This window comes from Coffea eugenioides, chromosome 9 (assembly GCF_003713205.1).
Source record: "Coffea eugenioides isolate CCC68of chromosome 9, Ceug_1.0, whole genome shotgun sequence".
Lineage (NCBI taxonomy): Eukaryota > Viridiplantae > Streptophyta > Magnoliopsida > Gentianales > Rubiaceae > Coffea > Coffea eugenioides.
In genome coordinates, this window is record NC_040043.1 from 2501383 (window position 1) to 2527397 (window position 26015).

Consider the following 26015-nt stretch of genomic DNA (forward strand, 5'->3'; position numbering starts at 1 on the left):
GCGCCCCAACCGGACCCTAGCACGATAAGTGCGCGGAAGAATCCAGCAGAGTAGAGACTCGAACTCGGGACCTCGCGGTCACTATTGAGAGGTGCTACCGCTGGACCATTCACGCGGGGTGCTCGCTGTTATATGATATTGCTCTTAAACCAATATTGACTACTTAATTAGTACCACATTCGATCTTAATGGATTGCAGATTTCTATCTACTAATTGGTAACACACCGTAACCTAAATAGGAAGAATTGTCGTGTGGTACTAAATAATAGAAGGCAGATTTCAATCTGAAAAGATGAATAGCCGCGGGCGCATGTGCTTCTGTTTTTGGGGTCAACTTTGCAGTCAGCATGTCGCAGAGGGAAAGCCAATTAATTCTGTTATGTTACGTAACAATGCCTTGCATATATATGGTAGCATTCCATCGTAAATAAGGTCCTTCGGTAGCAAACAAGAAAAGACAGAAAGCTTTAGGTTGTGCTTGGATGGCAATTTTCTCGAGTTTTTGTAGAAAGTATGTTGTAATGATCTGATATATATGAAGTAAAAAGGTGTGTTTATGAAAAATGTAGAGATTTTTTTTGGTGAAAAGTCCCTTTCCAAACAATTGTTCAAGTACACTCGCACTTTTGGAGGAGAAGAAGAGACCAACTTGTTCAAATATTGGGAAATTAAGGACTAACTCCACTTTACATGTACTAACACAAATCGTACAATTACTTGAAATTGAAGCACCTAATACTCTACAGGGACCTATGGCTATCCTAGTTGAAAAAGTGGCATCCCTGAACTACAATTCCAGGTGCTGTTGGGCAGGAAGCCAATGGACAGTTATCCTTCTCAGCTCCCCACCACTTCAACCCTAACAAAACATTATTTCTGCCACCATCCTTTCCTGTATTTGAATTCGAAATAGTTGAGGATTATTCCGGTAGTGATCCAGCTAGCAATATTGGTAGGAGTTGCCGGAGGCATTCCTGCAAAACCGTATAGTATAACTGAGCACTTACAAGAACTCAAAGATAGGAATTGCTTCTCAGAGTTTATGCAAAACTTCGTACGACTACAATCAGCGTCGAAGATTTCACTGGCCTCTAAAACTATGCATGGAACTTATCTTTGAACATGGGTCAAACCACAGAAACCATCATGTTCAACATATCCTACTTAAAAAGAGGGCATCCTTCAACTACAATTCCAGGTGCTGTTGGGCAGGACGCCAATGGACAGTGATCCAGCTCAGCCCCCCACCACTTGATGTTTTTCCCTTCATTCTGCAGCGCAAAGAACAATAGCACGCCCATGAAAGCAGTTCCAGCATCCAGTGCAGCTGACAAAACATAGTTATATTTCTGCCACCATCCTTTTCTGTATTTGAAAACGAAGTAGTTGAAGATCATTCCAGTAATGATCCAGCTTGCAATATTGGTCGGGGTTGCAGGGGGCATTCCAGCAAAGCCGTAAGATATAACTGGTATGTTAATCAAAGGGATCCATTTCTGGTCTGGGAACATTTTGCTCAACATCCAAACTGGCACTGGCAAGACTGCTCCAATTATGAATAGCCATACCAGGTTCCTGTACAAACCACCAGGTCCAAACAGACGTTCCGGTCCAATTAGACCCCAGATCACAGAAGCATCAAAAGTGACTCGAAATTTAGGACAGGTCCAGGGGCTCTCAGGATGCAGAGCCTCGACGTCGCACAGGTTTTCGATGCTTCCCAACATCCACCATGCTACTGCAAGGTTGACTGTACCGGACACTAGTGTTCCTACCAGCTGGAAAATGAAATAAAAAAGAAAATGCAGGCAATTGAAGCCTCAGATATCCAATGTGAAGAGCAAAAATGTTCAGTCATTGGGAGAAAAGGTTTTTTCAAGCAAAACCTGAGCTGTGTACATGCATCTCGGAGGAATTTTCATGTAGTGCCCAAGCTTAAGGTCAGCTAAGAAAGAGAGAGCATGAATAGTGCTGATTCGGCCATAAATCTTGAAAAGCAAGTTTGCAATAGGTTTTCCTGGGAGGACATATCCAATTATGAACTGAGCAATTATGTCGTATCCTGGTTGCTGCAAAACAAGAAATTAACATCATCGACAACACTGATATCCGCTTGCTGCGTGAAATTGTTCATGCGGTGTTGAATCGACAGACGGATATTACATTCAACCGTCCACAGTTTGAAAACCAGTTCATACCTGGTTAGTAGTTGCTTGAATAACACCTATAGGGAGTGTAACAATCCAAGCCAATCCGAATGCAAAGAGCATTCCCCACCATGACAGCTGAACTTCTCTTTTCCAGACAAAAGACATCATTAGGGACAGGGCAATGCTGCCTACTAATAAGACGAGGTACCACCATTGAGGGACTTGTTTGTAACTTTTCATCAGCTTTGCATGGATGTCCAATTTGACGTTCTTGGTAGCAGATCTACTTTGCTTCCAAATGTCGCTTTAAGAAGAATAAATGAATAGCATCCACGTCAGTCTATGTGTGCGCAGGGACATTTCAGCAAGTCAACTCATAATTAACATAAAACAAAGTGTGAACTATGAAATCACAAAATGCATGCTGATTAAGCATTTTACTTTTGATGACGGAACAGGGACTACAGAGACCTTGAATTGCTAGACAACTGACAGTGTTTTGGTGCCACGAGGACTTTCCATTCTCACAGAATGTCTCCCCGTTCAATATCAATCATTGTCAGATTGAGGTACATTATATCAGAACCTTGATTTAGAAACTAGGTACTAAAATGCGCAGATGCTCAAGAAATGGAACATCTGCACTAGAAAGAGCTAACCTGCCATGGAAAAGTGCTACATGAGTGAGGGTTGCTGTAAATCTAGCGAAGCCTGATCCAATTGAAAGGGCAAAGAGAGGACTAAGGTAGAGCTTGCTATATTTTTCATAGGCAGGAATGTCAAGTTCGTAATTCGGGGTCAAAATCTTGGTTGTATCATATTTGTGGCCAGTAGAAGTGAACAGCTGGTTGGAGAATATGGGGAACTTGTGAGCATCAAAGGTGTTGAACTTCCAATAACATAGAGGGACAATAATGTAGATAAACATGACAAAGCCAACGGCAACATTCAAAATTGAAGACCAAGGTGTGACTAGCGGGCTGCCATGATAAGCTGAAATTCCAGCCCAGTCAAGGGTAAAAGCACCAATGCCCAATCCATGGTACCCAGAACCAATTTGCTGTGCTGTTATGCTACGAGGCCACGCCCAACAGACCCAAGAAAAGAATGTCAAAATTGGGAACAGATAACCGGGAAGTGCATAATAGGCAAAGCTCGCAGCCAGGAATATAAGAAAAAACTGCATCCTTGTCATGCCTTGTGATTTTGATTCCTTCTCATGAAGTGCCCTGTATGAAGTAAGAAAAATCAGCAAAGCGAGTGGAATCTGCATAAAGAATAAAGGTAACCCAGACAAGATGCCCGAACGTTTATCTATATTTGGTAGCCAGATACAACGTATGGTTTATAGCAAATGTGTTTCTGGAATTCCAAAGCAAGAAAATACATGATTTGGAATCATCAACAAATGCAGAAATGTTGTTCTGTCACCACTCTTTTTAACTCTGTTTTATAACCAGTATATGTGGGACTTAATGTCCAGAAAGGAATGTTGGCTCCACTAAGCGTGACATCCACTAGGCAATGGTGCCTTATCCTTTGGGTAAGCATAGCATGGGTGGTGCGTCAAATGGTTTCATGAAACCATGGATGCACTTTTTATATAAAGGCTCAACTCCTACATACTTTCCTGGTGTCTCAGTACTTCTTTTTTCAAAAAGAAAAGGGAAGAAAAACTAATTTTCACAAAGTCATTGAAAAAACACATGTCATAACTAACAAACCAGAATTGAATTTGTCAAAGGAAAATGTGGAGTCAATGAGAGAAAACAGAGCCGAACATGATACGAGTGTCATAAAACTACTAGAACTCAACGAGGAAAAGTTCAGGAAAAGCCAGAAATGCACACCTAAACAGGGAAACCTGAGCAAGGTTCGAAGGCCACCACATTTCAACAGGGTCAACCAGATACTTCCTTAGCATCCCAGCCCATCCATAACCCAATATCTGCATTTCAAGGTTTTTTTTTTTTAAGGAAAAAAAAAAGGAACATAAGCACAGTCGAATAAATATTAGAATGTTTCAGACACGACAGAGGTCCAGTTTAAGACCCGTTGTTCAATAATTAATAGTAGAATTATAAAAAGTAGATTGGATGTCCTGAAATTGATTGAATACATGTTTTGATTCGGTAAGCGTACTTCTCTGTTTCCCTCAACCATAAATGAAGAAATGGATTAAGGACATTCTCCTCCCAAAAAAAAAATTTTCCTCACAATCCACGACCCCGTCCCTTATCCCAAGTTAAAAATTCAATGAAAAAGGAAAAAAAATAAAACTCAGCAAAAAAAATTTTTTTTTTGAAGCCAAAAATATATACCCCGAGAAGACATGGGCAAGATTGTGAAAAAAACTCTCATGCTGTATTGTTAGAGTAGTAGCAATATTGGGCGAAATCAAAAGTGTTGAGCAGGTACCTGGGTAGTCAAGACAATCAAGAGAGCGCATAGGAAACTCAAGGTCTGCTTATAGTAAGCCCTCATGACGGTAATAGCACCAATGGAGTAAGCATCACCACCACCAATAGAAACCCCACAATTAGCCATAACAGTGATGATGACGTGCTCCTTGATGTTAAATGGTCCCGGATTGAGGCTAAAGCTCCACCGTCGGAATAAAGTGTAGGTTTTGGTGGGCAATGCAGCAGCCATGAACTTGCCAATCGGGAGAACGGCGATTTGCATGAGAATGGCGGAGATGGTGAGGGGCTGAGTTCTGTAGATAAAGAAAGTGTTGAGGAAAATCAAGATGGTGCATGAGGTTAAGCCTAAGAACCATGCACGGAATGTCATGACCGGGAGGGTTGGATCGTCGGTCTCAGGGACCACCAACGCCACCTCCTCCACGGAACATCTGTCTTTATGATCAGTTGGGGCAGGGGCATCTCCTCCGTTGAGCTTCTCTGGGTGAGGGGGAGGGTGAGCTTGGGGCTGGGCGGAGGGGTGCTTGGAAGCCTCCATAATGGATGTTATGGATCAAAAGTCAAGGGAAGGGAAGGGAAGGGATGGGATGATGTGCTGCTATTTTCTTGCAAATGAAAGTTACAGAGGTCACAACCACAAAGCAAAAGTTTGAATGAAGCTTCTGTCTGAGTCCTAACTGGTGTCTTTACCTGTGTTGTGTATATATAACAGGAGGGGAAGGGTTCTGATATTACTACAATGCCCTCTTCAGTACATCATCTACAATTGTATTCCTAATAGTAGAAGTGTATTCCGACTTTCTTAAAAATATATTGGGGTACTACTACCAGTAAGTATTAAAGTTGTATTGGCTATAGTGCCTTCCAGAGTTCCAGTGTGTGTTAAAAAAAAAAAAAAAAAAATGAAGACAAGGGTGGGGTGTCATTTTTGTTGATTGGTGTCAATTTAGACTAGGGGGACTGGAACTATATATGTTGTTATGTATTGAGGTTGGCTATGGTTTGTCAATCAATTCATCATATCATCTCCGAATCCTACATATGCTGAAATTATTTGCTTGGTCTGAAAGTCACACCCTAATCAATCACTCTACTTCAAAGCACCCTGACATTTACCGTATGAGTCATTCCTTCCTCTTCCTCCTAGAAAGTCTCAGGAGACTCCAAAAATTCATGGTTAGATACAGTTCGGGTGTTGAATTTCAGCTTTGAGGATCATGTATGTAATATATGCACAACACTTTGGTTTTAGTATACGCTTGAACAAAAGAGTTAAGAAAATGTATGCACTTTATTTTGATAAACGTAGCACTACACTTTAAACAGGAGATTTGGAGGACTGGAACCTTTGGATGAACGTAGAAATCATATAATTGCAGAGTAAGGACACCGGGGGTTGGAACCATTTCTTTTACTTTTGAAGCTGCATTCGATTGTTGTATTATTGCATTCTACTGCCACACGGTCCGTAGTTCCTACTTGTAGTCTAAGGGACTAGTTCCTAACCAATTTCATCGTCACCTTTTTACCATTTATTTTACCATTCATAAAAGTGGCACAAACGGTAACATTTTCCTGGCATATTAACCGCGGAAATGAGACCTGTATGATGCATATCTGAATGGTGAATTGTGGAGAATTTTAGCAGATGACCAATCCAGTGGATCCATGCAGACCTCCGGGACAGTAGTAGTGCTGCCAATATTCCGTAGACAAATAGACAAAAGAAATAGGAGTAAAGAATAGTCAAACGCTAAATGGAAATTGTTAAACCGAAAGTGGACGGATGGATCAATCAGACGAGCGGGTGGTGCTGCTGGCTTTGTCTCTCTGAAGGCTGAGCGTGTGATCGTCGCGTTGCCTAAGGCCTCTGCCACACTCCCGTTTCCCACTCACCCAAAGAACTACGGGCCCCCCACGTGTGGCTAAACTCTGCGGGCTCCATTCCCTCCATCCACGTCGACACCCTCGCCCCCACTTCTTTGTACGCCGTTGCGACGCCGTTACTCCTCCTGCACGCTACGCCCGCTGCCTTAACGTTTCCCGCTGACTTGGCATTTCCCTGATTTACGTTACCGTTACTTTTGCCATGTAACAACAAAAACACACACGTTTCGGGCGTCCGCAGTGTGCATGCCCGTTGCCCCGGTCGGGCCCAGCAACACTTTTCCTTTCCTTTACTCGCGCACCCTAATAAAGATTTGGATTTCATACATTAATTCAGCAAAAGAGAATAGACAAAATTATATCGGAAAAGTATATAAATGTAAGGAAAGATAATAATTATTAATATATGTATATATATGATAGGTTATGTAAATACTAGATGTGTTAATGGGTACACCCATTACAAAAATCTTTTTTTATTTAGTGCCTTAACGACACATGATACGTATCCTTAGAAAAAAAAAAAAGAAAAGAAAAGTAGATTAAGTGGGTTTCTTTTCCATTACTTGCATCTTTCTGATTTATATCGGTTAGGTGCCTTTCTTTTCCGTTACAGTAGTATAGTATTTGTCATTCCACTAGAACAAAAATATGAATATTAAACAAAAAAAATTAACCTATATTATAAAATAGTTATGATAATAATATAATAATAATGCACAAGTATGGAAGGTTGAGGTACATATATTTCGCTCTCTATAATGTAATTTAAGTTTCTGTGGAAAAATCAACTCCGATGCAGCAGGATCTTTATCATGTCACCCCCTAAATACAATAGCTCAATCGCACTTGCTATTACTCTGATTAGTCTACACAACCAAGAAAGTATAGTTCTACCCAGAGTTATACACAAGTCAAGCCGCATGCCAGCCGATCGCGAGTAGTTCGAATCAAAGTTCGACTCCAACTTGATCAATATTGAAATCGAGTCGAGTTCGAAGTGATCAAATCTAATTCAAACTTGAACAATTTAAAGAAACTTAACTCATTAGCTCACGAACGAGGTTGATTTTATATATTTTTATTTTTATTTTTTATTTTAATAATGAAATTACTTATATATTCCTAATAGTTTGTTATTTATTAAGAAAAACTATTATTTTATTCATTTTTTTAAAGATAAAATATTTAATTTTTAAAATTTTTTAATCTCGATTCAAGTTTGAGTCGAACTCGAGTTCGAACTTAATAAAATTAAGTCAAGATTCGGTTTGATTAGGCTAAAGTTTGATTCCGCTCGACTCGTTTGTAGTTCTAGTTCCACAATGCCATTTTTACGTGCCAAAATATGAGCTAGAAAAATAAAGAAGAAAAGTGTTCTTTCTTCTAAGTACTCTAAAAACATTATTGGAAGTAGTTGCACAAGTCTTGAGAGTGCTTTTTATCTCAAGGTACACACACACACATATATATAGGTGATGAAAATTTGTCACAAGCATAAATTACACTAGCAATAGTATACTAGATAATGTAGGAGTTATTAGCTATTCAAATTTCACTATGTATGAGTTTTTGTTTCTGACTATATATGTTTAGTATTTATCCAACTATGTGTTTCTTGTAATATTACCAAAAAGGAAAAGAGATTTTGTTAATTTGTTTGTAAGACATTGTTAAGTAACTACATAACTACGTATAGGGGGTACAAAGTATAAACTAAATCCCAGAATTATAGATGAGGAGAGTAGTGAATGAAAGTAAATGCTGAATGTAGCCTAAACCCTAACCTTGAGGCCTGGGATATAATGCGAAAATGCTACTCCAAGCCAACTAGAAATAACGATCACTTGCTCAATAACTTAATTTGTATAGGACTTTGTCAGTACCTCCCCACAAAACACTCTACTTGTGAGTGTGGCCTACGTATGTTAAGGTAAACGGTGAAAGAAAAGAACCCTACATCAGTCATGTCACTACTGGCTGCGAGTTCATGTATATATATACACCTTGCTCCACAAAGTCAGCGTAAAATCTCGCAAATTTTTATAGCAGAATTTTGGGATACATAAAGGCAACTTCATCCTAATCTTAATCTAATGTCGCAGCCAACAACACCGTAGAGTTGAATGGAAGCACTGGTAGACCTGGAGTAGAGATGGAGCTCGCGAGTACAAATTTGATGTCAACACTCTTTTTCATAAGTTGATAAGCTTCCTTCCCTTCATAGGTCTATTTTAGCACTGAAACCTATACTCAATTAATCTGAAGCAAGTCTGTAGGCCGTAACCGTAGTGGACAAAAATCCACACGAGGGATGACCTGAGTAGTAGACTAGTAGTAGTGTTTTTTTTTTTTTTTCGATTGTCATCTCTACTTCTACTCTATCTACGAGAAGGCTCAACTAAATCTATAGGGACCGATGGGGACAGAACCATCACCGGACCAGACGAATGCACTACACACTCGTCTGAATTTGAAGTAGAGCCACAAGAGTGGCATTTTTGGTGGGAGGCAAGGTTTGAACCCTTGCCTCCCACCCCACCAAAGCCTTAAGGGCTTGGTGGTGGCCACCAGCCTTAGTAGTAGTGTTTCAGTTTGCTTGGGAAAGCACGTACGAGAGTGCAGACTGCGGAGTGGATCACTTTTGACAAGATGATCAGGAGGATGACGGACGAGTGAGTGAGGACTGAGGACTGACCATCGAACAAGAAGAGTGGGAGGCGGCGGCCATTTGGCCTTTTTTGTTTTTGGTGGTCCCACCGTTTGTTGACTTGACGGACCTGTAGGCAGGCTTCAGAAAATGGTCCACTCCCACCAGACGAGAGCCTAAGAACCTGTATTGTTATAGCCATAGGAGTACTTACTCTATCATTAGTGCTGGGGCCCACAGAGTTTTGCCGTTTGGCCTGGGCTTGACCCTATTGAAACAAGCGTTGACCACAGATGTTTCGCCTACTTGCCTTTGCGATACTTAAGAATCATCTTCTTTCATGGTGCTTCTCACGGGCTGCTTTTTGCTTAAAGATCATATCAGAAAAAAGCCGCACAAAAAAGAGGAAAAAAAATTCAAACAATGATGATGAGAAGCGGTGTATGTCAACGGATTCGATTTGGAAATCCAATTATTTGTGCCGCTAAATATTTCCGACAGGTGTCCTCAGACGGAAGGATATGCAGGAGGCATGTCAATGGAAAAAATGGTTGCCATCCAGAAGATTCTTGCTTGGCGATAATAGTTATTTCATGTTTGGTATCAAATGAACCTTTTTTTTTTCTTTTTAATTTCCATGTATGTATTTTTGGTGTGTATTTCACGAGAGTCATTTCGATTAAAAATTTCTTTAAATTTAGTTTAGGTAAAACTAATAAATCGGATAAAACCGCAAATACAAGGAACCCAAAACAATTTTTGGATACAATTAATTAATGTTTATTTTAGTTTTTAAGTCATACGCGCAACTCAACTCATGCGAGTCCAGCACTAATTATTTTTACTTTGTCAGAATTAGAAAAAGAAAGTAGTAGTAGTAAATTGTAAACAGTGATGGATGAGGTAGGAGGTACCGTATCACAAAAACCCAAACACAATGGACAAAAATGATAGTCTCCCTTCACGTGGAAGTCGGAACACCAGCTCAGCTGCGCACCGGAGGTCAGAGAGAGGGACGTGCTTGTTCAGTGGTTTGGCTACCATTTCAAGCCTAACTAAGAAAAGTGAACAAATATGGTGGGGCTCAATCCTGAGAATGAATCAATTGGATGGACGGAGAAAAGAGAAACAACAAATATATATATCTAGCTAAGGTAGCCAGGGAAAGGCCTATTTCAGGAGGGTCGTAACTTTTGAATTTGATGTTTCCCTTTCTGTTTCATTAAATGCTGGAATTTTGTCTGCTCGTTAATCATCCAAATACTCTGTAAGCCCTGCCGATCAATGTTTTGTTTCCATTAGCAAGATGCCAATATTGATGGTAAGTGAGTTTTTTTTAATTCAATCCGTCCTCTTGTTTCATTAACAAGTTGGTATAGTTTATAGGTATGATGAGTGTAATTAAGGAAACGAACAGAAGATAGAGAAGAAGACCCCATCGTGATTTTCTCTTACGACTATTATAATTAGCTTTAAAAAAAAAAAAACCGAGTTGGACGAACGCAGATTTGGATAAGGAAAACTCAGATAATCATTATTATTTGTAGGTAGAGACTGGAAAATTCTTCTTGTTCCAGGGCAGGAATTCCTCAAGTAGGTAGCATCTTGGGAAAGGGTTATACACTTATACTATTAGTAATTATAATTATATCTGGAAGCACGGATTTTTGGATCTGTCGTGTGGTGGCGTCCTCCCCTCGGGCCTCATCCTCCTCCCGCCCCATCACCTTGGTTTGGTGGCATTAACGCTAGCTGCCTAGCTAAAGTTTGCAAAAAGAAAAGGTGGCGGGTCTGGACCATAAAATTGTGTGCTTGAATGCTCTGAGTCTCAGATCAGCGTGTCTTGTGGGTGCATTTCCTTTGCTCATATCTTCCCACGGCTAGCTGGGGAATTCCATCCTTTCCTTTCTTTAGTCCGGTCCGGTAATTTGATTCCTTCAGGTCGCGATCGCGGTCGTGGTCGCGCTAGGGTTTTGCAATGTGCTTGCATTTGTAGTAGGAGTATTAATTAATTTAGAGAAATAAACAAAGGGGAGGGAAAAACATATTTGCTAAAGTATTTGCTGGACCACGTCACTGGCTGGATTCACAAGTTGATTTATTCTCATGTAGTAGCAGAAGACAGAGGAATCACTCTCAGATTACGAAATTACAAGTTTCAGTACGTAACGATCGAGGAATTACAGCCTCTCTTTAAAGTCGCAGCATATACACTACTACTACACGCTACATCAATATGCTCCGATTCCTGTCTTCATTTAAAATATGATTGTTGTTGCTTTCAGAGGGATTTCACACCTTTCGCACTGCCAATTTGCATTTCAATTAATGACACTCAACTAAAGAGGAGAAAAATTACAACTGATACTTGCCCTGCCTTTGATACATCTTGTCAGAAATCGGCCGATGATGATGGCGATTGCAGAGTCAACCCTCGAAACAACCCAACGATCAACGGGTAATTTTTGTTGCGGCCGGAGAGCCATCCGTAGTGCCTTATCTGAAGTGTGTCTTGCTGTGCACTAGATTACAGAATATATCCATGCCTGTTGAGTATGGTCAATCAAGAAAATCTTAAAAAAGCGAACACCAAAAATGATGAAAAGATGGTCGATGCGACCGGATTACTTCGCTAGGGGGTCTCTTGCCACATTTATATCATTCGAACCCATCCAGCCAAGTGTGTGTTTCATTTCCCTTCTTTTTACTACACCGCCTGTCCTGAACTTGTCATTTCCGGGTTAACGAACCATGTAGCCTATGTAGATGGAATGGAACCTATGGCCGAGATGCTGAAAAAAAAAAAAGAAAAAAAAAAAGAGGGAATGGTTTTCTTTCTTTTTCTGTCTATTTATCTTTTAGCCTGGAGATGAGGTGTTGGAAGAAGTGAAGAAGGAGAAGGCAAACGGGGACAGACACAGAAATTAAGCCCTTAACCCGCGGGCCCATATCCGCTATTCGGATGGTCAGTTCTTCTTTCGGTTGTTAATGGTTGTCGTTGGAGTGATTAATGCTAAAATGACCAGTTTACAAGTGAATTTCATCATTCAACAAATAGATGATATCACGAAGAACGCATAATGTTGTGAATTTCATCATTCAGCTCGTTATGTTGTGGACAGAAATTACTATAGCATAATCCTATAGCCACAACTCATTGCATGCGTATGCCTAATTCAGCTACTGCTTGATGCATCAAATGGTTATGCTTGCTTGCTCTTCCCTTTTTTTTTTTTTTTTTTCACCTACGTGATTGAAACAGTAGTAGTACTTTGGAGAAGGAAGGCCTGATGGCTACAGCGGGACTTGGCTTTATGATTTTACTTGATGAAAGAAGGTGCAAACTGAAAAGCACATAGTTTTGTGAGCTAGTTTGTCACCAGAACCACTTCATGATCGTTTAATAAGTGCGACACAAGCCTCCATTATTGCAACTTTAAAAAAAAAAAAAAAAAAAGTTCCAGGTGAAAGAGCACAAGATCAATCTTTCGTTTTATTTTATTTTATTGGAGCTAGGGAGAGGAGAAAGGAGGGAAATTGAAGAAAATATAAGAATCCATTCAGTGTTTCATATTTACAATTTTTTCCCCTCGTACGACAACATACTGAAATTATTGTCAAAGTCTTAAGAAGAGTGTATATATATATATATCATCAAATCCATAATTCCTCAAACTCGGAGTCTTATTGACACATATTAATACACGGAAAGGAAGGAAAATTGCATATATAGAAAGCTCCTTCGTTATTGTAAATATGATTAGTTACATAACAGTGCAAGCATGTGGATTCTCATCACTGAACATTAGAGAAGGATAAGCGTACTCCATGTAGTAGTACCTTTGAGGCCAGTATTCACTTTTCTTGGCGTCTGTCTTCACATCATCTCCTTCCTTCCCTTCCTCGCTTTCTTTCTTCTCATTTTCTTTCACTCCCGTCTTCACGTCATCTTTCTTCTCATCTTCCTTCTTTGCCTCATCCTTCACTATCGAAGCTTGCTTGCGGGTTCGCTTGTACACATCAGTCACCAGCTTCTCCGGATCAACAACACCTTTTACCACGACCTGATTATTTGCAACGTCTGTTGTGACAGATTCGACACCTGCGATCATGACCGACCAAAAATCTAACATTTCATTTACTGCTCGGTAACGTTTCAGTCATTTCAATGCAAGAAGATCATAAATCTTTGTAGTGGAATACGTCTACATTTCAGATGTTCCACTTTTGCTTGCGAGGGGAAGTATCATCTTTTAGTGCATATTGTTACAACCGGGATCAAGTCAGATGGTATCAATATTTTAGAACGAACATTTCAGAAGCATTCCAAAATTTGTCTGACTACATTATGTCATTGTCCCCTCTTTCCAAGCAAAAACAAATGCAGTCTTGGATCATGTTCAAAAGTTAAAAACTAGGTGTGAAATCTGTCACACAATCTCGGTACTCATACTAATATTGGTAAAGTGCAACAAGAGAGGACCCGAGGAAGTGGGACAAAAAATTGAGAAGCAGAAGTGGAGCACAAGACGGATTACCTTGGACTTTTCGGATTCGTTTCTGCAAAACCTGAGCACATGCTTCGCAATGCATTTGAACGTTCAACACAACTGTTATAACAGCAGGCGGCTGCCATCCATGCAACAGAAATAAGGTGACTGGGGTGTGATTTTGTTTATCATGTCTGAGTTGGAGAATTTGCTTAATGCAGTAGAGTACGTACATTGTGAAGATTGCAGACGGTTAGGTGTAATGTCATGCCAACAAAGATGTATAAACAGAGAAGTAAGTATACATATACCGAGTAAAAACACGAAAGACAAATGTTATGTTTGGATATGAAATTTTTTTTTTAAAATTTTTTGCTTGCATCACAAATATATTGTTTAATTTATATTTTTATATTTTCAATCACCTTTTTATTTTGTATACATTACATCACAAAAAATATTATAATAACTATTTCAAATAATTATTTAAAATAATACTCTATCCAAAACCAACTTTGGGATCGTTTCATCAAAAGCTTTAAAAAATTGAACACCAACTTTGGGGTCGTTTCATCATAAGCTTGAGGAATTTTTTTTTTTTTTTTTTTTGGAGGGGGATTTCCAATTAAAAAGTAAAAAGGGGAAGCCCTCCAAATCAATATTAACTTTAGCCGGGCCAATGTAACTAATTGACTCGATCCCCGCGTATCTATGATGTCTCGTCTCTTGCTGATTATTGCATGCGAAAATGAGGATCCCCATGAGTCATGACATGAGCCTATTGCCAAGCTTTCAAAACTACCCAAAGGTAATTGAAAAATTCATTCAACCGTAAAAAGCACTAGTTGAAGAATCACGAGAGACCTTTGTGCCAATCAATGTTGCTATAATAAGTATTTGTTTTTGTCTGATGAAAGATGGGATTGGACGAGTCTCATCCATCCGACCGCACCTCGCAGTAGTAATATTAGTACTAATAGATAGAGACAAGGGACAATAAGATGATGATGAGGACGACTAGCACTCTAGCAGCAGCAGCAGGACTCCGGACAGGAGGAGGTCCCACCGTCCATGACCCATGACTTTCATAGGGAATTGTGCCACTGTGAAGGAGGAGGGGGAGCGGGCCCTTCCGTGGCTGGAAAATTAAAAGTCCGTGGTCGGTCATGTAGCTTTCGTTGTCAGCTGCACGGACGCCGCTCCCCTCCCGGCGAAGGAAGGGAGTTGCCTACCACCCTGTAGCATACCGCTCCTCAGTCCTCCCGCCTCCAATAGTAGTAGTGCTAGAAGCACACACGCATGAATCACTTGTCCTCCACGCTCTGCTCCTACTCCTATCCAATTATCGTAACCTTTAAAGTTCAAGCTACTACTACTAGTAGATAGATTCTTTGATTGCTGAGAAGGTTAACTAGCTCTCTATTAGCAGCATGTTTAATCCCATCCCACGAAAGAGTCCCATGCATCAATTGACTATGCTCGCCCGGTTTCATTTAGCTGAACTGTTTTAAAAATTACTTCCACATTGAAATATCAATCCAGTCCCGTTTGTTTACCCAAAATAAATAAATAAATCAAATGAATCCAAAATGAGTTCCTAGATAGAATAGAAGCTATTTCCAACGGACTATCTTATGGAGCTAATGGCATTAGAATAGAGGACAACTGTTTTTTTGGCTTTGGACAGATTGTTCTGAAAGAGGAAAGGAAAGCTGACGACATGACATGACATGAAATGCATTTAACGGCAAGCAGAGAATTAGAGAGTAAAATTTAAATTTACCTCTTCCGTCTTTTTCTCTTCCACGGGGGCTGTGGGTGCTTCCTCTAGTGGCTTAGGCAAAGGTGAAATAAGCTCCACTTTTCGGCCGCTTTTCCGATGTATCCTCTCGCACACCTTCACCGGGTCCGCGCTCTTGCCTTTCACCACCACCTTACTCCCCTTGCAATCCGCCGTTACGCTCTCCACTCCTGTGTAAAATGTAAATGTATTTCTATTCCCATCCATCATCCCATAAATATTATCCAATGCTTCTCATCACTTCTATTTTTTTTATCTTTAAAAAATAAAAATGTTAACGTTTATTCATAACTCAAATGATTCATGGGCCCTTAAGTTTTTTTTTTTTTTTTTTTGGAGCCCTTAAGATTCATTTAATCAGAAGTCGTCTGTTCATACCAACAATTTCAGCAATAACTCAACCCGTAAGCATCATCGAAAGTATTTGTACTATTATAGTATATCTATATAAAGGGTTTGACATCCATTAGCACAACTAAATTACATTTAAATTATATCATATTATTAACATATATATAATCGCAATTATTCAGTTAGCCAAAGTAATATATATACATGGTATAGAAATTAAATGTGCAAACTAAATAGTATAAATTTGTTCTAGGGTACAAAAGCCAAGGCGGCAGTAATTATTGATGGAGGGCTACGTACATGAGTGCAACATGATGGACCACTACGAGAAAGGCGATGGTTCAAATACTCTATACTCGGCTCTTTTTTTAAGAATTAAAGTTGATTTGGAAAACGTGCAGGCATGGATTATGGGAACTAACGTTAGTTTTTTTCTTTTTGGAAAAAAAAAAATGCCTCCATATCCATGTATGCTAGAAGTCCAAGTACAGACAGTAAACAAAACAACTAATTGGAGGCCTTTCCCCTTTCGAAATTCTCCTTTTCTTTTTTTTTAATTAACCAAAGTTCAAAAAAAATTGAATTTCGAGGTTTCAAGCTTAGGGAGGCAGGAAAAATTGGTTGAGCCTCTGCACACAAGGTTGAGAATAATGCAGATCCTACTAACTAAACTAGGGTGAAGGGGGAGAAATAGATAATGCAATGAATGGAACCTTGGAATCCTTTCAAAGCTCGAGTAACTTTTCTTGCACAAGCCTCGCAATGCATGTCAACCTTGAGAACAATCTCCTGAACCTCTTCTTCCTTCTTTTCTTCTTTCTTGTCCCCTTCTTCTTCCTTTTTACTAGTATCTTCTTTGTTTCCCGGTACTTGTTTCTTTTGCTCCTCCTTGTTCGCTTCCTCTTTCTTCTCCTGCAGCATACCATGCATGAGATCAATGAGAAAGCGATAGCAAAACTTATTACAGTAGTTACTGGGAGTTCCTTCCATTCATTCGAGGGAGCAATTAGAATAATCTTGTGCAAGGATATTTGGAAGTAGAAAACTAAAAACTTACTTCGCCCATATCGTCTAACTCTGACAAGCCCCTCTTCCTAGCTAATACTACTAATCAGTAGTATCTATGTTTATATAGAATGTATTACTGCAGGGAGGAGGAGTGGGGGGATCGTGGAGATTTTCTTATACAAGAAATGAAATGAAATGAGAGCAAGGACCCTTTCTCTCTCAGTATGGTAGGCATACAGCAAGCTCGGAGCTTTGGGGTGAAGGAAAATGGGAAGAGAGGAACATTTAATTTAAGTAGCGGGTGGTCGCGGTCTGGTGGTACTGCCTACATTGCCCGGTGCCCACTGCTGCTGCTGCTCCAAAATTCCAAATTTCTTTAAAGCGAGTTGCCTACGGTGCTGTCCTTCAGCTGACTCAGCACCTCATAATTTTGGCCCCCTTCTTATGATTCTATCTCCGACTACGAGTACATCATCTGCAAATGTTGAATAGTAGTCTGACACTACCGTAATTAAGGAACAAATATATAGTAAATAAAATCTTGGATGCGTAGAAGTTAATGGAAAGGAAATACTACGAATTATTACGGAGATGGATGGGAAAGGATTCCAACTTTGTAAAAGCCCTTGGAGTTATCCTGCGAGCAAAAACCAAACGAATGGTCGGCCTGGTAAGGGCTATCAGGATCTTTAAAAAAGAAAAGTTGGAATCTTGCGGGACCCCACCCCCCAAAAACAACCAAAATTTACTGCATGTTTCAGGAAACCATTCACTGTATATATATATACATATAGGAGTACGTTTTTTGATGACTACTGTAACTATTTTAACTGCAGCTGGATAAATGTACTGGACCATAGCTTCAACATTGCACGTTATGGGAAAGATTGTAAGTTGCTGTTCAAATGTATTGACGACATTTTCCAACTTAGCAAGACGCAAAATGTTAAAACAGAAAAACAGACGCACAGGTGCAGGAAGAAACAATTAACGCAGCACATTTCCTCGTCATTCCAAGTCCAAGAGAGATCGAACACTGGTACACGTCTAAAAGCGAGGAGTAATAATATTTTATAAGAGGCAAAAAAAAAAAAAACGGCAGTAAAAATAGAAAATAGAAAAGTTGGGGGAAGAAGGATAAGCTTTGGCCAAGAACCCAATAGACAAAGAGTAAACGACGTCCTGAAGTGGGGCTTTTTTTTCACTTTTTTTTTTGAAAGCTTTGCATACACTTAACATATACAGTGATGAAGACGGTATACTTGTCTAGGAGGGATAGAAAGGTTATCCTGAAATCACAGAGAAAGAAGCGGCCACTAGAATTTAAAGGACGGGGCTGTAACATTTGACAAGGACGGCAGCCCACCACAAAAGGGGACCAAGTTCCATGGATCTTGTGTTGATAGGTTTCTCAAATGGTTGAATTTAAAGGACGAGGCTGTAACATTTGACAAAGACGGCAGCCCACTGCAAAAGGTGATCCAAGTTCCATGGATCTTGTGTTTGTCAAATGGTTGAATTCTCCGATACTACTACTTGAAACTAGTGTTTGCATATACAAACTTGAAACTACTACTGGTGTATGTTTGGATGAAGACAGACAATTCATATTCATGTCCAAAGGCATTTTGCCTGCTGCCTGGCTCTCCAGTCAGCCTCATCATGAGACTCTCATGGGCCTCGCTGTGTAGTTTCAAGAGTGCGCCAATAGAAATGCTTCGAACAGATCTTGTTTACTTTTTTCTTTTTTTCTTTTTTTCCGGAAACGTTAACGATGTACTGATCATAAGAAAATTTACAAAAGTTGGGCAAAGGCTCCAGCAAAGCTTTACAACAATGCATACACTCACACTCATCACAAAAAATGCTTATAAATCCTTTTGAACGCTAAGCCTGTGACATAAATCCATATTTGTGGTTTTTTTTTTTTTTGTAATCCGAAAGATCACATTCGAAACAATTTAGCTAAGTCCTTAATAATGTCTTCCACACCAATTTGGTGTGATCAATTGAAATGTCCTTGCTGGACAGATGAAAGCGAGTTCCTGTCCCTGATGCCGACCATCGCCCGTTCAGCCACCAACTCCAATTCCCATTTTCGTTAGTTGTTTACAAATTAGCAGTGAATTATTACCACTCCGACTTTATCTATCTTCTAGGAATATAAAGAGTAGTAAAGCAGCAGTGCAGTGGGCGGGGTAGGTGCTGCCGGCTCTCAAATCTCAAAATTTGCTTAGGATTCCCCAACAGTAATTCATCACTTCTATGTTTACACTTGCACCTTGAATGAATGTTGTTGCTTGAGACTTCTAATGTCACAAAATTCATCCAACAAAGTAAAGTCATCATGTGAGAGCAAACTACTGCTGTATATGTTAAACCCCAATACAATAACGAAACTGGTGGTAATAAATAGTTAGTGGATTTACCATTGTTAAGATGGAACTCACTAACAAGGTAATAAATAGTTAAGGTGGTAATAAATAGTTGATATTTTTAAAAAATAAAGTTAAATAGAAAAGGTACATACACACAAGATAAGATAATAATAATTGTCAATATGTGCATTTACACGGTGGTTTATTAGATGTGATTTAAATGTCATAATGATTGTCCGACGAGTACTACTCATTTACAAAAAAAAAAATTCATAGTTAATTGCAAAGGGCATAGGATAATGAACTGGACAATAATGACTCTTATAGATAACGATATTTTTTGGCCTAGTCTTTTTAGTGTACGGGATTGATGGCTCTGTACAGTAGTATTACAATACATGCTAACAAGGCCATGTTACCTAGTGTTGTTTTCTAATCGGTGATAGCAGCATTTAATTAAGGAAAAATCGTTCAAAACGTCCCTCACATTTTGTAAAATGACTTTTTTCGTCCCTTACTTTTCAAAGTGTACTTTTACGTCCTGTACAAATTTACATTGGTCAAATTTGGTCCCTATCTAGGTTTCCGACCAGTTTTTGGTCGGAATTCATCACATGCCTTGCATGTGATTATTTATTAGGGGCAAAATTGTCAAATCAAAATTTACATAATCCATCTATAGTCCCTTGCATTTCACAAAATGAATTTTTTCATCCCTCACATTTCACAAAAAAAAATAATTTATCTCTCATTGACCACGTGTATGAATAGTTTTTTTTTAATTTATGTATATATCTATTTGATTTCATCTAAACTGTACAAATAATATGTAATATATCTCTATTTGATTTCACCTAAACAGATTGATATATACATGGGTTTAAATCCAATAATTTTGTTTTTAAACCTATATATATATATGTGTGTGAGTGTGTGTGATTTCACCATGTGAATCTATTCAATACTTGTAGCCTTTTCTATTTTAGTAATAATTCATTTATTGAGTTGTTTAATAAGAGTATCTAATTAATAGGTGTTAATTCGAATTCTATAGTCATGCTACAAATTGCAGTTTAAATCTGGAATTTTTATTCGCTACTTTTAAGACCAACAGTTGAATTTCTTGCCTTATGATTATTTTAAAATTTAAAAGTGTCAACTACTTACTTTTTTTTATCATACTTTTCCTTTGTTTATTTTTTTCTGTCTAAATTTAATTCGATATAAACATGATAATGTTTAGAATTAAATGACTTCTTTGTTTTCAATTTTCAAGTAAAAGAAATAAACATGAGTGAAAAACTAACAATTTTTTTTAAACCCCTATATATATCTATTTTAATTTCACATGAACAGTACGTTCAGGAGAAATCAAATAGAGATATATTACATGCTATTCATATTATTTATGTGAGATCAAATGGATATATACATTAGTTTTAAAAAAAGTTATTCGTACACATGAATAATGAGGGATGAAAAAATTTATTTTGTAAAATATGAGGGATGAAAAAATTTATTTTGTGAAATATGAGGGACGAAACAATTCATTTTGTGAAATGTGAGAGACTATGGATTGGATGATGTAATTTTTGATGTGACAATTTTGCCCTTCAAAAATGATCACGTGCAAGGCACGTGGTGGATTCCGACAAAAAATTAGTCAGAAACCTAGATAAGAACCAATTTTGATCAATATGAATTTGTAAGGGACGTAAAAGTACATTTTTAAAAGTGAGGGATGAAAAAAATTATTTTACAAAATGTGAGGGACGTTTTGAACGATTTTCCCGTTAATTAATTAGCAGGGTTCTCACTTCTCACCACTGCTCTATCAATTTTTGCCCCCCAACCCCACCCCCAAAGAGAGAGAGAGAGAGAGGGAGCTGTAGGTGTCTACATAATAATATTTGTAATCTTTTAGTACACAATAACCAAAAGATTTTTTTTTTTTTGGTTTTTCTTTTTAAGTGAGTAGCAATTTATATTTTTATCTTTCCATCCCAACGTAATTATTAATTAATATAGCATGGAGAACTCTGGAGGTACCACTCCCTACTCACCAAAAAACCCAGCTTTATGTGAGCAGCTATCATTACTGGTCAAAGTTTTGATTGTCAAGTTTGGCACGTGTCTACATGAAAACTGTAGGTGTTACAAAAGGGTCTTTCCTCCGCATTCCTCATTTGCTTTTGGCTTTCTTTCGTACTTTGTACGATTTCTTCTCTTTCTTTTTTCCTCTCTCTCTGTTGGCTGACCGTAAATGTAATTTTACGAGCATCTGCATATCAGGACATACAGCAAAAACCTTTGGAGCTAGCTAACTCATACATATTCTGTACTTAAAATAAAAATTAATATTTTACACACTGAAAATATCACTGCATGCTGCCCAGTTGCCATCTTTTGACATAAAGTCCTCGCACTTTTTTCAACTTAATTGGCTCCTACCAGTAATTCTTCAACCATTTATTAGCATCAGTTTAGTATATTGCTTGCTGCCTACATCCCCTCCCCACTCCCCTACTCTTCCTCTCCCACACCCACAACACCCTCATCCCCCAACCAAAAAGAAAAAAACTTCCCATTTCCAACATTTATCATTTAGGCTGTGGGTTCTTGATCAGATCCACCCATCGCCACTGACTGACTCCTTCCTTCATCAACCATGGCTGAGAAGGTAAGCCAATTCTCCTGCTAGCTTTCCCAACAATCCCTCAAATGTTCGTGATATATTATTGTTTTGCATCTTTTTTTTTTCCCTCTTTTAGTAGTGTTTGCTTGCTCAATCTGAAAATTTTAATTGCAAGTCTATGACAGCACATACAACGTGAGATATGCTTGCTTCTCTTTATATCAAGATCTCTACCCACCTCCCAGCGTAAACCATATAATTGTGCATTTCTTGATTGTTATATATATACACATGTATGGATCGAGTTTGACTATTTTGCTCCGATAATATATATGCAACCATACAGGTGACTACAATGAGACTCAAGGTTGATCTTCAATGCCCCTGCTGCTATAAGAAGGTCAAGAAAATCCTCTGCAAATTTCCTCGTGAGTCTCTTATAATTATCAATTCTATCTCTTATGTTTTCAATACCAGTATTACTAGTAGTAGTTCTTCTTTAGAGCAAGCACAGTTGGTTGGAGGACATCCACCGTTCCACCGACTATGTACATGGCTAGGCATGTGCGCCACTCCATGATTATTATTAGCCGAGTTGAACAACAAAAGTTGGGTAGTGTGGCTTATGAAACTACTAGTGATCAGTTAGTGGCTTTAATATTTTTGGACAAGAGAAATCAGAGACCAGATATATGATGAGAAGCAAAATCTGGTGACCATCACCGTCGTGTGCTGTAGCCCCGAGAAAATCCGCGACAAATTATGTTGCAAGGGTGGCAAAGTCATTAAGAGTATTGAGATCGTGGAGCCACCAAAGCCCAAGCCACCGCCGGAGAAGCCTAAAGAGCCCGAAAAGCCCAAGCCACCGCTCGATGAGCCGGATGACACCACACAGTCAGAGAGACCCACAGTTAGAGTAGTTGAAAAGTCGAAGACACCTGTTTGGTGGCTTGTTTGTTGTTGGGGAATACTCTGAAGTATTTTTGCAGGAGACTTTGAAGTCTGGTATCAGAGCCAGATTCTAAGGAGAAAACTAGTTACAATGTCATCCTTAACAGCATCCTTATCTTCTTCTGATCTCATTTTACATAAATCTAATTCTAATAAGTTAGATTATCTATATGAAATATCCATTGAACAAGAAGTAGTAAATCCAACCTCCTTACCCCTTATTAATCCTTATTCTGCATTTGGAAAACAAGCTTTCTCACTATTAAGGGTCATCAAATACTTAATCAAGCATCATCCAAAAGGAGTACGAGAATATATCCAGGCCTCCAAGGTTGATCAGCATCATATCCTTGCTACAAAAAAAAACAATTTATCCCTCTCTTTATCCCACCAAACTTTCTTTCTCAATGGAAGCAACAAGGATTCACTCATATTTATTTTGGTGCCATACGTTTTTCCTTATCTTTTCATGAAAGAAAAGGTTTACGCATGGTTGCTAGAATAGCTCTATTGGATACAAGATTCAAAAAATATCAACATGCATGCATTGCGATAGTCGAAACAACTCTAGACGCAGGAACAGTTTTTATAACCTTGTTTCCAAATTTTAATACGTCTTTGTTTGATCCTCATCTACTTGATGCTCTTAAGGTACATGTTCAAATAATAGGAGCAGATCAAGTTTCAGATGCCATAGTTGCCACTCTCCACTATCAGATGGTATATAGATACAAAACCATGCTCTAGGTCTGACAATTTGTGGTGGAAAGGAAGCTCTTCTCACCCGAGTACATGAAAAGAATTTAGCTTCTTGCACTCATGTTCCAAAACAGATTTCAAAATCTGAATTGATCCAATTGTTACTAGATAATTAGATTAAAGATTGTGAAACTCTTCACACTCATGCTAATGAATCCATTGAATCGTCAATTTAAAAAATTTCTCAAATATTTGAGGGACGAGTTTCTATTAGTTTTAATCATTCACATCTTAAGCTGGATCGAAATAAGTCTTACCCATCTATTATACTTGCAAAGGTTTCCATAGAAATGCCATTCGAACAAGGAAAGGCTCTGGGTGCATATGATTATGACTGTGAGAAATGTAATTTCCAAGACATCATTGATCATTTTGATCAAGAAGGTGACCCTGTTTATTATTTCCCATACCTCATTTCTAGACACATATTTTGATATATGTAACAAATGTGATGATTGCTGGAACAACTCTTTTGACTATGATTATTCATCTTCAAAAAAAGGGAAGAAAAAGAAAGAGTTAATCTTTCCTATACCGTCAGTGTAAACCTACTTTATACTGACGGCTCATCATATTGCGCCACCTTGTTAATGAAAATTGGCAACCTGTTATAACTTGTAACCATTACATATTACCAAATATAAAATATTTTAATGATAAATATCTTGTTTAACTAACCTGTAACCATTACCTATTACCTCTTCCTTGTCTTTCTATTGTATTCTGGATTTGCAACCAAGTTTCTTCATTAATCAACTCAAAATTGGGATGACATGTTAGACTTCTTTAATCTCTCTCTCTCTTTCATATGTATGATGTCTTTTATAAACCCACTTTAACTTAATTTTTACAAAGTGTAAACCCTAATTCAATATTTGTTCAAGAATGGATTTTGCAGTATAAAAGAAAGATGAAATAAATATGTCAAAAAATTGTCGCCATGACTATCATATTGCTGAATGATTGAATTTTGGAATATAGAAGTTCATGGGTTATGTTGATTTTTGAACTTGATTTTTCTAACAAAATGAAATCCTGGAAAAGTAACTAAATTATAGTGTAGGTCGATTCCAACCATGTTAGTGGAAATTCTTATTAAATCTGTTTTGAATATTTCAAGAGTGCTAGTTTTTATTGTTGTGTTTATTGAATTTAGTGAAACTTGTGTCTCTAGTTTGGTATTGTGGTTGCATCTTTCCGAAAAACAATCAGTACTGAATGTCCTATGGAACGTGAACTTGGTACTGAATGTCCTATGGAACAAGATCAATTTGACCATGACGCTGCACATGGATCTATGCCTGAATATTCTACTAATGAACAAATTGAACCTGGAAAAGAGGTAAACTTATATGTTGGAATGGAATTTGAATCATTGGGTGATGCCTTTAAGTGTTACTCTAACTATGCACACAATAAAGGTTTTAGTGTGCGAAGAAATCGTATCACGAAATCAAGGAGCGATAAATCGATAACTGGACAAGAATTTGTTTGTTCCAAAGAAGGATTTCGCTCCAAAAGAGATTCTAAAGTTGATATGCCACGAGATAAAACAAGACAAGGATGCAAGGCATTGGTGTTTGTATCCCAAAAGGAAGATGGCAAGTGGATTATTGCTAGACTTGTTTTAGAACATAATCCTGAACATGCCTCTCCTTATAGCAAAAAAAATTTTATTCAAAAAGAAAAAAAAGTGAGACCCAAAAGAATTTGATTGATATGCTAGACCAATCTGGTGTTCGGCCAAGCAAGATTGTCTCAATTTTAGCTACTCAAGTTGGGGGAATTGGAAACTTGAATTTAACTGATTATGATGTTTGTAACTATTTGAGTACAAAAAGACAAAAGGAACTAGAAAAAGGAGATGCACAGTTAATGCTGCAATATTTTCAAAAGCGACAATCTGAGAATCCTGGCTTCTTTTATGCAATTCAAGTAGATACCGAGGGGGTCGCCTTGCTAATTGTTTTTGGCCTGATACTAAGTCAAGGTTATCACATAAACTGTGACGACCCCACCTCCCCCTAAGGCATACCTCAGGGTTTAGCGGACCGCCTACCCAAATCTCGTCAGGACTCACTCTCACTTACATCAAATAAAATAGTTCACAACCTCAAAAGTTAATGAAATAACTGTTCCCAAGTTTGGAACGTACATTTACATTCATTTCTATCTCAAGCATTCTTACAATCCCAAATATAACAAAAGATATGAGTTCCAGATACATTCAACCCAAATCGAACACTAGCGCAAGTACAATTGTAAAATTCAAAAACTAGATTACGCTAGTCTGTACCAGTCTCACGCTCTCGCTCGTACCCCCTGTAAGAAAAACAAAAACTAATAGAGTAAGTTAAAACTCAGTGAGGTTCCAAAACATCAGACATGTCCAAATAGTAAGTTGACCATGATTTAAAATCATATGTATCAAAATAGCGAACTTATGAAGTCAAGAAAAGGAAGCAATAACACTTCGTAAAGTCAATCACTGGATATTTAACAAGTTAAGTAAAAGGATACAGCCGCTATTG

The 26015-nt window shown here is 38.3% G+C and overlaps 3 protein-coding genes across 3 annotated transcripts; 1 reads left to right on the plus strand and 2 right to left on the minus strand.

The window, feature by feature from the left end:
• Positions 1 to 632: 632 nt before the first annotated feature.
• LOC113782647 (oligopeptide transporter 3-like) lies at positions 633 to 5237 on the minus strand. The gene is made up of 6 exons (XM_027328520.1): positions 4570 to 5237; positions 4002 to 4099; positions 2811 to 3380; positions 2200 to 2455; positions 1888 to 2070; positions 633 to 1779 (listed from the first exon to the last, which is right to left on the minus strand). Exons 1-6 carry the CDS (start codon positions 5110 to 5112, stop codon positions 1162 to 1164), a joined length of 2268 nt encoding a protein of 755 aa, XP_027184321.1. The 5' UTR covers positions 5113 to 5237; the 3' UTR covers positions 633 to 1161.
• A 7540-nt stretch (positions 5238 to 12777) lies between these two features.
• Positions 12778 to 17351, minus strand: LOC113782655 (heavy metal-associated isoprenylated plant protein 7-like). Its single transcript, XM_027328528.1, has 5 exons — positions 16811 to 17351; positions 16467 to 16665; positions 15385 to 15572; positions 13650 to 13740; positions 12778 to 13213 (listed from the first exon to the last, which is right to left on the minus strand). The coding sequence occupies exons 1-5, from the start codon at positions 16817 to 16819 to the stop codon at positions 12876 to 12878; spliced, it is 825 nt and encodes a 274-aa protein (XP_027184329.1). The 5' UTR covers positions 16820 to 17351; the 3' UTR covers positions 12778 to 12875.
• Positions 17352 to 21682: 4331 nt separating this feature from the next.
• On the plus strand, positions 21683 to 22829 carry LOC113783048 (protein PYRICULARIA ORYZAE RESISTANCE 21-like). The gene is made up of 3 exons (XM_027329064.1): positions 21683 to 21819; positions 22121 to 22202; positions 22449 to 22829. The coding sequence occupies exons 1-3, from the start codon at positions 21808 to 21810 to the stop codon at positions 22748 to 22750; spliced, it is 396 nt and encodes a 131-aa protein (XP_027184865.1). The 5' UTR covers positions 21683 to 21807; the 3' UTR covers positions 22751 to 22829.
• The last annotated feature ends 3186 nt before the right edge of the window (positions 22830 to 26015 follow it).